The sequence below is a fragment of the Dromiciops gliroides genome, chromosome 6, assembly GCF_019393635.1.
Source record: "Dromiciops gliroides isolate mDroGli1 chromosome 6, mDroGli1.pri, whole genome shotgun sequence".
NCBI classification, from domain to species: Eukaryota; Metazoa; Chordata; class Mammalia; order Microbiotheria; family Microbiotheriidae; genus Dromiciops; species Dromiciops gliroides.
The window spans coordinates 108,098,987-108,115,612 of record NC_057866.1 but is presented as its reverse complement, the minus strand read 5'-3'; the positions used below and the strand labels follow the sequence as shown (position 1 = coordinate 108,115,612).

General features: G+C 40.1%; 1 protein-coding gene across 1 annotated transcript in view; it reads right to left on the bottom strand.

The window, feature by feature from the left end:
* Window positions 1-16,626, bottom strand: part of SOX6 (SRY-box transcription factor 6) — a 375,577-nt gene that overhangs the window by 24,218 nt on the left and 334,733 nt on the right. The window contains 1 exon segment of the mRNA XM_043971912.1: window positions 1,842-2,075. Within this exon segment, the coding sequence (XP_043827847.1) occupies window positions 1,842-2,075 (234 nt within the window).

Genomic DNA, 16,626 nt, shown 5'->3' with positions numbered 1-16,626 from the left:
GTATGGCCCTTCTCAGGGTAGTGGATAAAGGGGACGAGAGGCTCCCAGATCGTTTTCTGTATGCTAGCCTCCCCTCAGGCAGGTTAATGCCTTCCTAACAGATAGAGTATTTCTGGCACTTCTGAAATATTTATGCCAAAGTTTACATTTAATGAATACAGTTACTATACATCCTAATGGTTTTTTCACAGAATGCACACAATGAAGATAGATTCTCCACAGCTGCCAAATTTTAAACAGGGCAGGTTTTATAACCCAACTGAAAGCCTATTCAATGTATGTTTACTGAAATGGCAGGCTAAAATTATGAAAACTTTCAAGGAAGATATTGAACTTTAGGACAGAGAAACATTGAATTTCTAGGATGTTTTGCTTATGGAAAAATATATACACATATAGTTATATATCAACTGTCTTCATGCAGTCCATTTCATTAAAAGGGGTTCTAGGATTTGAGACCATAGCATCCACACATGTCTCTAGTAGAATACTGATTTTTAAAAAATACTTTATTGTTAGTGACATTAAAAAAAATCTATCTTTAGCTTAAAAGGCTATTAGGGCAAGCCTGGGTTTTAACTTTTCACCACTCTTCATTCTGATGTATGTTTCTAATTTGCAAAGAGTACATTGACTCACACTGTCTCAGAATTAAGTTAAATTATTTATCTAGAGGCAAACATGTGTATTTGTGATGCCCCCAATCATTGATATTTATTCAGGGTTAAATATTTATTGCTTTTGAACAAAACATTTAAAAAATATAAACCACAGTTTCTGGCTCTAAATGTGTTTAAGCATCTTAATCTGCTTCCTTGGGAATTTTGTCACATCATGACAATTTAAATAGAACAGTGCTTTCTGTTTGGGTTTTTTTTCTTCCCTTAAAAAGGAACATGTTGACTCTATTGCGACATATTGAATAAAATATGTTCAATATGTTGAGCATAATAATTCCAAACTGAAGGAGTTGCATAGGAAGATTCTGCCCCAGTTGGCCAAGGCAAGTGTTGAGTCAGTCCTGCTTAACATTACGGAAGATGTCGCACCAAAGCCTTTGACCTGCTGCTGTCTGGATGCTCCATGGTGATTATGAAATTGAATTCGTCATGTCTTATTAATGTGAATGCAACTATATGTTTACAAGTTTCCCAAGTTATCTATAGGAGGCACTGTTCAGGAGTGCCATGAATTTCAACGCCTTCTCTGGGATCTCAAGTGGTTTCTGATGAGCTGTTGTGATGGGGTGTATTACAAGGAATATTGTAGCAGAAAACTGTAAGGTTTGTAAGTGTTTCCAAGGGCTTTGTGGCAGCCTGTGAATTTAACACCCAGGGGTTTCCTTGGCCCCTCCCTCTACAAAAGTGAGGGGAAAAAACCCTCTTTTTCCTATACTTCTGTTACTGTGTCAGCAGAAAGCTCAGGGATGCTAAAATGAATGGAGGGAAATGTTAATGGTACTGTTTTAGAAAGGAATTCTTCCCCCTGACCCTCTCTCTGAAAAAAAGGTCAAGATGGGCATGGTGAGGTATGCCTCTGTCTCTGCTACTGGGGAGGCTGAGACTAGTGGATAGCTTGAGCTCAGGAGTTCTGAGCTGCATTAGGGAAAGGAAGGAAAAAGGGAAAAGGGAATAAGGAAAAGGGAAAGGAAAGAAAAAGAAAGAAAGGGCAGTACTCCCTCTTATACCAATGGCACAGAGGCAAGCAAACCAAGCCAAGGTTTCTTGCAATGTCTGGGCTTCCTTTTTCCCTCCCACTTCTTGGGTTCACATCCCCTTCCATATCGACTACCCCTTCTCCACCATGCAATCACTGAAAAGGAAGACAACTTGGGCACTTACCTAGAATCTTACTAATGTTGGAGTTGTGCATGTCAGGGAAGGCTTGAAGGATTTTCCTCCTCTCGTCCTTTGCCCAAACCATGAAAGCATTCATTGGTCGCTTGATGTGTGGTTCGGTGCTAGCCCGGCCCCGGGCATCCCTGTAGACTCGGGCTTCAGCCACCGTGGCACCTCCTGTTGGCCAACAATAATACTGCTGTAGTTTAGCTGCAGAGCCATTCACGGCTTTACTTCCTGGAATGTCAGGGCATGAAGACACAAGACGGGTGCAAAGCATTATTAGCTGGATTGCAGATCTAGGCCTGGCTCATTTGTTCTCCCTGTCCTACTACGTTCCCCGCCTTCAGCTTCTACACAAACTCTGGCCACCTATAGCAGTGCTGGAGGGTCATTCCCCTTTCTGGCCCCTGGAATCCTTAGTTTTTTTCCTTCTAGCCTCAAGTCAGGGGCCACTTCCTAACTTGGGATATGTGAACATTTTTTTAAAGTATAATTTGAAAACAGTATATCAACCTATAAATGGTGTATATATTTGTAATCCTATATATTTTATTTTATGCCATTTAAACACAATAATCTGAGAAAGAATCCGTAGGCTTCACTAGACTGCCAAAGGGTATTGAGAAAGGTTTAAGAATCCATGCTAAATTAAGAAATAATAAAGAAATAAATAAAAGCCTTCCTGATCCCTCATTGTTTAGTCCCTTCCCTAAAAGTTCTTACTCATGTACATGTTGTTTTCCAAAGTAGAATATAAGCTCACTAAGGGCAATAGTTATTTTCATTTTCATCTTCCTACCCTAATGCCCATCTACACAGTGTCTGGCTCACAATAGACACTTAAATATTAATGAACTAAATCAGACTGAAATATGGTTGCTGAACAGGGGGTTCAATTTATATATATGATTAGCTCCTTTTGGCCAGACCTGGGAGCTCAATGAAGGCAGTTGGTGGCTATATCTCAATGATTTCTTCAGCACCCTCATGGTCTGAGCACAGTTTCCTTGTATTTAGTAGGTGACAGAATCAATTCCAATGGGCCATTCTTCTGAGGGTCCCAAAGTACAATTAACCCAGCACAACAAGCTCATGCATTTCTTTTACATTGGGGTGCATGCTGGAGAAAGAAAGCACACCACAGCACACCCCTGTTAGAGTGCCTCTCATAGCAGCCTTGCCTTCTATTAAACTGCTTTGTTTTTTTTTTCCATAACAATCATATTGTCAGATAAGTAGTAGGGGATACCCTGAATTCAGGGGTTCCAGGGTCCTACTTTTGGTGTTATTTGTATGTTACCTTCTGTCTAGGGCTTGTTGTAACTGATGGGTCAGACCTTTACATTGAGTGGACAGAGTACTTGCCTCTAGTCTGTTCCAATTCCAGGATCAAGCATGACACCCCAAAAAAACTGAAGCCAGATGGCATAGGAATGGAGAGCACTGGGGCTTGAGGCAAAGCCCCCCCTATAAAATGAGTGACTTTATTGAAGTTAAGCTGAATCCACATACCCTCCTTCCACTTCTTCCCCAAGGAGTCTTATTTCCTAAGTTCGATGAGATCCTTTATAATCAACAGGTTGAAAGGGACTAAGGGTAACCCCCACAATCACCCCCCTTCAGAGTTTTAACTGTATAAATGAATAAATGTTAGAACAAGTATTATGCAGATTATAGAACTAAAGCTTCTGCCTCTCCTTGATAAATGTTTTATTTTTTCCTGCCTTGAGAAACCAAAGCCCTCAGAGTACTATTGCTGCGTATCATGCCCAGAAACCCAAAAGGGTGCCACTGGCAAATTGATGCAGCTGGAGAATGTCTATACATTGAATTCGGGAACAGGAGAAACTGTTACTGTCAATCTCCTTTCTGAAAAAGGCAGGATAGCTGCCCTTACAAGTTCGGAAAGAAGCAAAATATGTTTTAGAAGGCATCGTTACTGCTTTCTGAAAAGGTCAATCCTTTTGGTTCAATTGAGTTATTGTACGGAAGCAACGTGAGACTAATCAATCTTAGGCTCGACCACTCTACCTCAGAATTCCTTGATTAAGTAGAAATGTGTTGTGTCAAAGTCCATAATAAATTAGAACATTTAAAGTGCATTATTATTCATAAACATGACCATCATTTATTTCCAACAAAAGACAGGATAAAAAGAACAAGTTGGTTATTCTGCTGAATTCCCATTCTTGATGGGGGTAGGGAGGGATCCCAAAGGGCTCACAAACATAGTGTTCTTGTCAGCCCCACCCCCTTCCTTTGGACCCCACTAGCTAGGCAGAGAGATTCCTTCCATGGAAAGTCCCCAAGCACAGGATGCATAACTAATAGGCTACCTTTTTGCCACCATCCCCACAGTACATTAATTTCATTTAAAATGCACTGACCATACAGGATAAATTGATTTCCCTTGCTATGGCTTTGACAGCCATGTTTATTGTGCAGTGAAATGTAGTGTAGCTTCAAGCTGACAATATCCATCAACACAGGGCAATATGCTGACTGCTGGGCCAGATGAAGGCATACATTACTCTAGGAGCAAAACACTTATTCAGATACGACACAGTGTCTTCTCCTGAGGATCACCAGGGTAATTTATGATGTCCTCCTTGCCATTACTTTACAACTGCAACACGGATTCAGCAATTTATATACTTGCCCGCGTACACATAAAAGGAGACAGTTTGTGGGGGAATGTCAGATGAAAAGACATTTCAATATTATTTTAAGTTAACTGCTGTGCCACAGGTGTTTAACACTGGAGAGGGCTGTCTTAAACGCTCTCCACTCCCCATGAAACAAAGAAGTCAAGCTTTTTTTTTTTTTTTTCTCCCTGATCAGGAGCAGACTGAGGGGAAAGGAGAAACGTCAGGGGAATTTCTTCACTGTAGAGAGAGAGAAAGGTTTGTGCTGAGGCTTGGGGGATGGTTTCAAGATACTCAAAGCGGCTGTACAAGAGACGGCTGCTCTTTCCGCTTGAAATGCCATTTCTGCTTTTCTTAGTATGGGGTAGGCAGCATGGTAAAGTAGTAGGAAGACAGACTTGTCCCTCTTGTTTCTCTATCTCTACCAACGATGTCTTAAACCTACTCTAGCTCCAAAAGCTCAGGGGGTAAGGGTGGGGGGCTTTGCTTCTTCCTTTTCTCTCACCTCTCCTGATCAGTTCTCTACCCTATTAACTCTGCTCCCCTCCCCTACACACACACACACACACACACACACACACACACAAACTGAATTCAATTTACTTTCCTCATTTCCACTCTTAGTATATTGACCCTGGTTCAGGGTAGATGCCTCGGTCTCTGTCTACTCAAAGTCATCTTCCACACAGCTGTTCTAATTATCTTCCTAGTACACTGTCCATTTGCCGTTGTTCTTTCTGCCTCAACCCAATTTCAGTGTTTCTCCAGTGTTTACCAGAAACAGTGGAGGTCCACCAATTCTGGTCTTCAAGGACCTCTGCTGCATCGGACCCTAGTGAATCATCCCAGTCTTATCCATCATATTTGTTTTGCATTTGGTAGCTGATGTGGTTTGTTGTTCATCAGACCCTTCTATTGTCCTGCAATCTACGCCTCTTTACCTAGGATGAATTCCTTGCCACCTTTTCTACACTTGTTATGATCCTCTCTTCCTTGAGGCCCAAGCCCAAGGCCCGAGTCAGTTGCCACCTTCCCCATATACCCCCTTCCACTCCTTGCCCCTTGCCCTACACCTGGGTACTGACATGAAATTATCTCTGTTTCATTCAAAGTCTCTGCGCTCTCTGCCTAATGCTTTCCCTTTGCTTTTATCACATTCTTCTTTGCTTCATCAGCAGTATTTGTGCACATGTTTATAGCATATGAGTGGTGGAGTGGAAAGGAACATGGGGATGGATAAAAAAAGATTGCTACGGAGGGAGAATGAACAAAACTCAGAAGGTGTTACTGTCGCAAAAACTCCTTGAGGGCAGGGACTGTGTCTTCATGTCATCTTTGACTCCCAGCCTTGGCTTTCCACATACTAAGATGCTTACTAAACTGCTGAATTGAACTTAAAAATATAGAATAAGTATTTCTGACTCTTCTGGTATAAAGTCTTGGTCTATTTCTATTTTTCTTCTTGTAAGCTGCTCACCTGTTGGTTTATCTGAAGTCCCTATGGTCAGTGGACCTGGGCTTAAAGCCTGGATGGACCAAATATAAGAGAAATATTGAGGGTTCTCAGAGACACAAAGTCACTAGAACTTTCCATGGTTTTTAAGTATTTTGGAGACTGACTTTTAATGTGCAGTGACAAATAGTATTAATTCTGCTTTTCAATTGATAATTTTTAATTGAAAAAACATTCTGAAGGTCTTCAAAGGAAGACCAAGAAGATTCGGAAAATTATTTGTTTCAAAGGGAATAGAAAGTAATACTATAAAATTGTTTGTCAATTGTCTCCCCCACCATTGTGCATTTGAAGCTTAAAATGAACTTCTTGCTATTATGTGTTAAATAACAAAGAAAATAGAACATGATTACATTCACTTTTGAAAGTTACACCCAGATAATGAAAATATAATTTTGTTTTGAAATTATTGCTCCTGTGTATCGGAATCAGGGATTGTCTCAGGGGCAAAGGCTTTAATCTGGTTCTTCCACTAATTGCTAGGGGACTTTGACTAAGTCACTTCTCTTGGCCTCAATTTCTAGAAAGAGTTAAAGCACCACTAAGTCTCTCCTGCCCTGATGGTCCTGTGATTCAGTGGCTGATCCTCATCTTTTGAAGCTTTCCCTTTCTATTTAACAGGGAATAGGCATTAAAACAAAAAACCAAGCAATGATTCAGTTTTGTAGATCAAAAAGTAGTTGGTGGCAACAAGCTAGGTTAGGCATAACACTGCAAGAACCCCCCATGGCATGGCATATCTGCAGCAGACCAACGATAGATGATGAAGCATCACATTAATTAGCAGGGACTGAGAGACCCGTTATCACACATGTGAGCTGAGGGAAAATGTTCTCTTGCAGCTCAAGTCAATGGTGAACTCATTCTGGAAAGTCAAAGTAGTCAGGACCTTAGAGCCCCTAGTCCAATTCATACCTAAGGAGATCCCTTTTCTACTGCTTCAACCATTAAGTACCCACCCCAACTTGAGTCTAATGTTCTTTCCACTATATCACACTATTTCTGATTATTCTAAGTGTGCTTCATGCTGTAAATTTCAGGAAGATAATATGTATTTCAAAGTCAGAAAGGACTCAGGGTTGCATCTGGTCCATTGTTTTTCATTTTATAGAGGAAGAAACTGGGGCCAGAAGGTTACTCAAGACAGAATGGGAGTAAGTAGCAGATCCAGGATTTTGAACCCAGGTCCTCTGACTCTAAAAACCATCCTTTTCCACTGTACATGTTGCCTTTCCAATTACAAAGAAAACAGAAAATTCAGGCAGGCTGAATCATCATTGATCTGCCAATTCATAATTTTTAAAAGAAAGGCATAATTAAAGTATGATGGACATAAATGATATATAATAGGGTAACATGGGGCTCAGGAAACCTAGTTTTGAAACCTACCAATGACTCTTACAGGCTGTGTGATTGTAGGTAGGTTGGACTCAGTTTCTTCACCTGAGAAATAGAAATAATAATACTTGTGATCTTTTTTTTTTCCTCACAGAACTATTGTGAAGAAAGGGATTTGTCAACTTTATTTACTTGGATGGATCTATTACCATTTTGGCAAATAAATTCTCTACCAAAACCTATCCGCAACTTCTTTGTCTCTCCAATTCCAATCCATATCCTTCCATAAATTTGCCATAAGGCATCCACCCTATAATTCTGGAGATTTTAATATTTTAGAAATGTTAATTTGTCATGTTCTTGACCTAGACCTGCGATGATCCTAACCCAGAGTCACCCCAAGCCAGGATGTGTCAGAGGTGACGCCTGAATGTAGGTCATCCTGAAATATCACTGAAACTAAGACTCAATATAATCAATAAAGGGAAGCACGGGAAGACCTATAAGACTGATGCAAAGTGAAGTAAGCAGACTAGGAAAATTATAGTATAAGTACAACAATATGAATGGAAAGAATAAAAACAAAATGATTTAAATTGAATGCTAGAAAATGTAATCGTCAAGCTTGGCCCTAAAGGAAAGACTGATAAAGTACCTCCCTCTGGTACTCTCACCTTATTTTAGGGGTGCAAACCCATGGGTATAATTATGGAGTAATTATGTTTTAATTTTTGGAATAAGCAAGCATTTTCATAACAGTACATCTACATTTAATGTCAGACTTTTTCAATACTTGGTTAATTTTTGCTGAACTGTTTTCCTCACTTTCTTATTCTTTGTTTAAGAGATGGCTCTCCAAAGAGGAAAGGAAATATAATAGGAAATATATGTGCTATAGAGAGAAGAAGATATCATAAACTTGTTGGGGTTTTTTAAGTGGAATCGTATCCAGCTCAGTGAAGATAATTGCCCTGTTTGTTCTCTCTCCTGGCTAGAATTTTTATGGACTTCACTTCTGTTTATCACATTTTTGGAAGGACATTGACAAGTTGAAGCATGTCTACAGATTAGTAACTGGGATGACAAATGAACTAGAAATCATATTATCCAAGGGGACATTCAATCCAGAAAAGTAACCTTTTGGAAAGGTGTGGATTTATGGAAATAAATGCTTTGTAAACTCTAAAGAAATATGCATGATGATGATGATGAAGGAAATGAAAATTAATGGATGTCTTCAAGTATTTGAAGGGTTCTCATAAAGAGGGATGAGACTTGCCTTGACTGACCTGATAAAGAAGAATTTGAACTAGTGAGGGAGGAGGGTGGAGATTGCAAAGAGGTACATTTCTGAAAGAAAGAATTCCACCCGCTACCTCTCCCACCCCACCACAGGCAGACACAAACAAGAGCTTTTCAAAAGTGAACTGCTTCAAAGAGTAGTGAGTTCTACATCACTGGAGGTCATCAAGTGAGGGCTGGATGACTACTTGTCAGGGATATACAAGTTGGACTAGACAAATACAAGACCCACCTAGCTCAGAAATTCTTTGATTCTTTGGACGGTGCTGAAGAGTCCACAACATATTTCCCTAGGTGCCTCAGAGAGAATGACTATGTTGAGTCCAAGGTAAATTAAGAGAAAATGGTCTTGTTATACAAAAGAATTACAGTGAAGGGTGGAAATACTTGAGTGGTCTCTTAAGCTGGAACTGAATACTTATTAATAAAGAGAGAGACAAATGTAGAATGTTTTGTTGTACAGCAGAACTCTTGACAATCACTGCATTTCAAACCATAAGTAGGTTCTTAGCTCCTTCAACCTGTCTGTCAAATAGCATCTCTTTGAGGCTCACATGTGAGATTTGGGCTGAAGTTGGAGTATACAGCTGATTGATTGCCCTTGTTTGTGCTAATGTATCAAAATGTAGGAGTGTATCTGGCGGCCTACATTTTAAAAAATAGATCATTAAATAAATTGAGAAAAGTAAATCAAAAATTAGGGGAAAAGGGTAGGTATTTGTATTCTGGTCTTATTCTTTCATCAATGTTGATTCTTCCCCTCTTCCCCCCAAAATGACGACAACAAATTCATCTTAATGTAATATATTAAATTATGGAATGGTTGGCAGTTTTCTGTCTGTGATCTTTATTACCTTCTAAAAACTTTTTATTCCTACTGTACTACCAGAGTGAGAAGAGAATTTCAGAATTAGGAAGCTGGTTAGGATTTAAGACATATTTCTTTTTGCCAACATCAGAAAGTTTGGCTGCCATCATGGCTAAGTTGATAGAAAAACATAAGAGTATTGTGATAAACCAGAAAGATAAGAATGAATGTCTTCTCTTCCTGTTTCTGTTCTATTTCATTCTCTTCACAAACCTTTGCCATTGGTCTTCCTTCTGTGGTGAATAAAAATTTATGGGGTCGTCCTATAATTGTCCCAAGTTTAGGGAACTTAGCTGGGGTTTATCATATATTTGTTACTTAGAAATTAGAATCTACTGCACCAGTTTTGGAGCATTAAGCATTTATTAAAGCATACTAAATGTTAGAGAAAGTGAGAGCACATGGTTAGAATCCCTACCTACCTAGGATAGAGAGAGCAAGACGCAGAGAGCAGAGTGGGAGAGGCAAGAGCATGCAAAAAAAAAAAGAAAAAAAAAGAAAAAAAAAGAGCAAGACACCCTTCTCCAGGGTTTTTAACCTGTTTCAGGTAGAGATGAGTCAGTCACTCCACCTAGATTCAAGTTAATTGGCTGGTAACATTCAAGTCCATTTATTGACATGACTTGAAGGTAGTCTTAAGTTAGGAAAGTCGATCTACATTTCCTTTGAAATTCTCCTGACTCTGTGCTGGCCCTGCAAAACCAGCCAGAATTCATGTGTGTGTATGGAGAGGGGGGTTCTCTGAGTCCACAAAGCACCCTATTACTAATAATTTTCTCACACTTCCAAGCTATGGAACGACTCCTGCAAGGACATAATTTGATCATTTCCAAAATCAAACCTGCTTGGTCAGACAAAGAAATGAGAGATGATCCTATTTCCATATTCCTTTTAGTTTTACAAAACGCTTTCCTCTCTATAAACCTGTAGGTTAGGCAACAAATATAGCTTCCAAAGACTACAGACCTTCACTGACCAAGCAAGTAGCTGGGGGCACATATAAATTTTATTATCCCTTACTTTATTCCCAAGGGGTCATTTTTTCTTCAGTTACATATCTATAATCAGAGGCCTCTGCAAGAGCTACCAAGAGAAGCTGATACTTAAGAATTCTGGAGCTATCTGACTCTATAGAGTGGATATGGGGCAGCTAGGTGGTGCAGTGGGTAGAGCATTGGCCCTGGAGTCAAGAGGACCCGAGTTCAAATCCGGCCTCAGACACTTGACACTTACTAGCTGTGTGACCCTGGGCAAGTCACTTAAGCCCAATTGCCACACACACACACACACACACACACACACACACACACACACACACACACACACACACACACACAAACGGATAATGAAATAGAGTCAATGAAATAAAACTCCAAGAGAAAAGCTAGAAATAGGTAAACTGATCCCAGGAAACTTGTTCAATTTAGGGAAGCTACATCTCACAATTTAGGGAAGACTACATCCCACAGTCCTTGCCCAGCCATCTGACAACCATCCCCCATATGCCAATACCAACAATCCTGCTCTTCAGCTGGGATCTCCCCCTTCTACTCTCCATACTTCACAAGAAGAGTACCTCTACAACACAGTTAGGTTCATTAGGGGAACCCATTACCAGTTATGAAGTTCATGCCAACATTGAATTGATTGTTTGAATGTTCCCTACCAACAGATTCAAGGACGTGCTTCTAACTGGAAAATGTAGCAGAGACGTAAACTCCGCTAAGTAAACATGGCCCTCACTTACAACATTACAAGCAAGGGTTATTGCAGAGAAGTCTTCAATTTTCCCTATCAGAGACTCCATTCTCCTGAAACATCAACAAGAAGAACCCCAAACGGGAATTCCCGAAGGTCAGCTCAGAGGAAACATAAACCTCTAATTCAATCACCGCGCTACTGCTTTGAGAAAGGCCTTATTATTGCAACATCCATATGGAGCCAATTGGACATTAATGACTAATCAATCCCTCCCCTTTCTATTCTACTTAGAGTGTCACAAACCATGTTTAGATTAGCCCGTTTCCTGCTTAGGGTTGCTCAAGATATCTTTTGTTCTTTCAGGACCCAGCCTGATGGAGGCAGCTTAAACAAACACACCGCCCGAGTGGCGCAGGAGTTATAACGTGCCATATGTGAATGAACAAAAGGGCCAAACTAAAGCCTTTTGTGGTATTTGTTAATGTTTTTCATCTGAGCTTAAAAAGACTTAATGACTTTGTGGTGAGCTGATGCATGTGGCTCGTGGCTTTGCAAAATGAAGGAAATTCTAGCCAGCAAGATACCCAGCTATATTTTCCAGAGTCCCTGGCTTTCCGTTTCAGGGGCAGAGTTTTCTTTCTTTCTTCTTCTTCTTCTTTTTTAATTAAGTTACATTTGCTTCACATATCTAAACAAAATTATTTATCTGGATTAAACTTGTGCTTCTCAGGACAGTCTGTCTCTCTGTCTCTCTCTCTCACTGTCTCTATCTCTGTTTCTCTCCTCTCTCCTCCCTCTCTCTCTCTCTCCTGAAACTTGCACACAGAGCATCAGCTAGTCTGTTGATATTTACATCTCTACATGTCCCCACATAAGCAGGACTTGCAGGCTGCTGAGTAAAGGCAGTGGGACCCATTTAGCCAGAGACCAGATGTGACTGGCACTACAATGAGGTGATGATTGGTTCTGGTTCCTAACCCTTCCAGGGGAAGTTGGCTGAGATTCAGCTAGACCCTTCCCCCTTTACTCTCTCCCCCACCCCACCCCAATCCCAATACACAGGGCTATTGAGCAGCAAACTCCAAGGCCTTCATTCAACCTAGGATTGAAGCAAAATGTAGGGAGTGAGAAGCCAAGTGAAGTAAAGCCCACGGGCTGCTGACCTGGAAGATAGGACTGCTCACTTAACCCTCAGAACCTTGGGCTTATTTATGAGACTGATTCTAATAAAGTGAATCCTTTTGGGTTGGAGGAAGATAGTTATGCCCCTCCCTTGCAGTGTACAGGCATTCCTTAAAAATGCCACTTTTAGGATGACCTGCTTTGTGAAACCTGAATAGTCCAATAAAAACACAGGTTGAGCAGGGACGTGGGGTTCAAACTCATCCCAGTTTGGCCACTGGCTTGTTTGTTGGGCAAAGGCGAGGTCTCAGAACCTACCCCTTTTAGGACAATCCTGAGTTCTCCTATTCCTAGCTTTATAAATATCACCTGCCAATAGCCGGCAGGATGCTATAGTTCTTCTGCATGCAAGTGGACAAAGGTACAATGGGACTTCCGTGGATAGTCGAGTTCTTAAGAACAGTCAGTTATTACCCACTTGCTGAATCACACAGAACACTGAACTAAATAGGACCTTGGAACATAGACTTTAGCATCTTAGGCTTGGAAATGGCCTAAGGTCATAGTACATATAATTATAGGACTAGGAGAGAACTTAGAACATAGAACACAGCAAGATATAATTAGGATCACAGATCATGGAATGTCAAAGGCCTCTTGAAAATAGAACATAACTTGTCAATGCAAGGAGGACCCTCAGAACAGAGAAAACAGAGGCCCAGAGGGAAAGTGACTTGTCAAAGGTCACACAGGTAGTTATGGGCAGAGATATAACAAGATCTCAGTTTTCCTGACTCTCACTAACATGACACCAAAATTTGTTTCTAGAATGATCAGATTAGGGACAATTTAATTACTCTAATGGCATTCAGATAAAAAGGTCATTAATAACTTTGATTCACTAGCTTTTTGTTCCTATTTATTTCTCCTGTGGAACCCTGTACTTGTCAGGACATGGGGATTATTTTAAGCATAACTGTTACTGAGAGAAGTTTGTATGTTCTTATCTTGGTGAAAATAGAGGAAGAATAAAAAAGATGGATTAGCCCAATAAAATTTCATCACCATAATGATATAATGAAAGTATCCACACTTGAAAATGACCTATGTGGTCTCCACCAGATACACACAGACACGCACATGCACACACATGCACACATGTATATGCATGCACACGCACAAAAAGTTAATGCACTTTTGAGACTACATGAATAGAACCATAGTGTCCAAAATGAGCCCAGTCAGAGAACCACTATCATCTACTCCAGTCAGGCTACATTAGAAGTGTTGTGTCCGGTTTCAAGTACAATATTTAAGTAGGAAATTAGCAATCTGGGCAGTATCTAGAGGAGCATTACTAGGAGGGCAAGAGAACCTGAAACGATATCACATGCACATGGAGTGAAGGAAATGGGAATAGTTAGCCTGGAGAAGAAAAGAATCAGGGAGGCTGTTTTTTAGGTATTTGAAATGCTTTGATGTTAAAGACTAACTCAACTTGTTCTCCTTGGCCCCAGAGGGCAAACTAAGAGATCTGGGTGGCAGTTACAGGGAGGCAGATTTTTGCTCAATACGAAAAAAAAAAAACACCACCCTGCTAACCATTATGGTGACCCCAAAGTGAAATGGGCTGTATCATTCTGTAGAGAGTGCCCCATCAGTAGAGATCTTGGATAGAGGCTTGATGATAAGGCATACTACTGATGGAATTTGTATTAAGTTTGGGTATGAGACTAGATGTACAACTAGGTGGCAACATAGTGCATAGAGTGCCGGACCTGGAGTCTGGAAGACAAATCTGGCCTCAGACACTTTCTAGCTGTGTGACTCTGGACAAGTCACTTAACCCTGTTTTCCTCAGTTTCCTCTTCTATAAAATGAGCCAGAGAAGGAAATGGTAAACCACTTCAGTATCTCTGCTAGGAAAGCACCAAATGGGATCACAAAGAATAGGACTCAACTGATACAATTGGACAACAACAATGCGGGACTAGACAATCTCTAAGATTTTTTCTAATTCTAAGATCCTATAATTTTATAAGGCAAATACTCCTCAACTATTTTCTGTGCTTTGCCAACTATTTCCTTTTCCTTTTTTTCAAACCATGATGGGAAGGCCAGAGTCCAGCATGGCCACCCCATGAAGTCTGCTCATCCCTAAAGTTGAGGGTCCTGTCCCAGACAAAGCAACCATCTGGATAGGTTGCTTCCCCCTCCACTGGGTTGATATCCATAAGAACAACAATAACAGCCCCTATAATATTACTAAAACACAGGGCAGTCACTCTAAGGCTATGATAGGAAAATTAACATTTCCTTGCTAAAAAGGAAGAAGAGGATTGATAGGCATAATGGAAATAACACTGGATTTGGAATTAGAAGACCTGGATTCAAATCCCATTTTGTCACTCTATAACCTTCATTAAGTCACTTAAATTTTCTGTCTTTTACTTTTCCCATCATCATTTGGGTTATACGAGTTATAGGAACCCATAGAGTTCTAAATCTATGATCTTGTAATCCTATGGCATTCTTCAGAGATGAATGGGTGGTGCAGTGGATAAAGCACCGGCCCTGGATTCAGGAGGACCTGAGTTCAAATCCGGCTTCAGACACTTGACACTTACTAGCTGTGTGACCTTGGGCAAGTCACTTAACCCTCATTGCCCCGCCCCCCCCAAAAGGAATTAAAACCTTATCACTTTAAAAAAAAAACTATAGAAATGCTTTTAGAAAAAAATAGACATCATCTCTCTGAGCAATAATAAAGTGTTAATAATAGTCTATAGTTGATGAGATGTTGATGGGATTTGTTAAATGTTACCAAATTCTGTTTACTTTTAGATACAACCTATAGTAAAGATTCAAAAGTGAAATCAAAATGTCCTTCGTGAGCAATACCCATGTGAACTTAACCAACAAACAAATGGCTGAATCTTGCAGATTCTTTAAAAAATGAAATTAGGCTTATGATGGCAATTCGGGATCAAGTATTGCCTCCAGGATTTACAGGAGGTTTGTCCTTAAGGAGTCCAGATTTAGCAATCAATGTAAATTGTATAAGGAAATGGTAGAGACTGGGCAACTCAGCACCACAGGCTGCAAAATATGGCTCCTTCCAAATACCCAGCAAGAAAGGTCCTGGGAGCTAGAATTATATATCAGAAGCTTGCTATCACCGATGGACAGATGGTCAGCACAGATCCCCATGCTACAAACATGGACCTCAAAGTATCCTAGAAAACTCAATTAATAAATTATACTACAAACAGATCACTATTACAGAACAAACAGTTGTCCTCAATCACCCAGAAAAAAACCCAACAACTTAAGAACAACATTTTAAATGGATGCTATCATAACAGAACTCATAATTTCCAAACTGTGTTAGAATGAATAGTTTTCATATTATAGAAAACTAGCATGAGAGATCAAAATTATATAAGAGTATAATGAGGTACTTATCATCTCTATTTTCCTATCTACTACCCAAGTCACACAAAGGATATCTACAGTGGGGCTACAAAGAATGAGCTTTGAGCCTCATAATTTCATTTAGCTCTGAAAAGCACCTATTTTATCCACCTGTACAATGTTTGTAAAACATTAAATATAAAAGATTAATAGCAGGGTAGTGACTAGTCTTGGGACCATTAGTATCTGCATATCCAGCAAAAAGACATGAGAACGAGATAACAACAACAACAAGTGATAAATGATAACAAGTGTGGCATACTAGCCAGAGATCTGGGCTTGGATTCAGAAAGAGCTTGGTTGATATCGCACCACTGACAACACTGATTCTGTGCCCGTGGACAAGTCATTTAACCTCTTAATGCCCCAGGCAACTGCTAAGAATAAATGGTGCTGATTTATGCTGTTAGGGAAATTCCTCACTGGGAGTTTTCTAAGGGTCCAATCAAAATAATAATAGGTAACATTTTGTTTAGTGATTTCAACATTCATGGTCCCATTTGGATTTTCTTAACAAAGAAAGGTACAGGATGGATTTGCCATATCCTTCTTCTGGCTCTTTTTACAGATGAGCGTTCAGACTGATGCAAACAGGGATGAAGTCACGTGCCCCTAGGGCACACAGTTAGTAAGTGTCTGAGGCTAGATTTGGAACTCAGGTCTTCTTGACTCAGGGGCCAGCACTCTATCTACTGGGTCACCTCATGTCATAGGTAATATTTACTTAGCACCTAATGTTCATATATACATCATCTCCCTTGCTCTTTCAAACAACCTAGAAATCATATGCATAATACGTATAGAGAGTGCAACAATTCAACC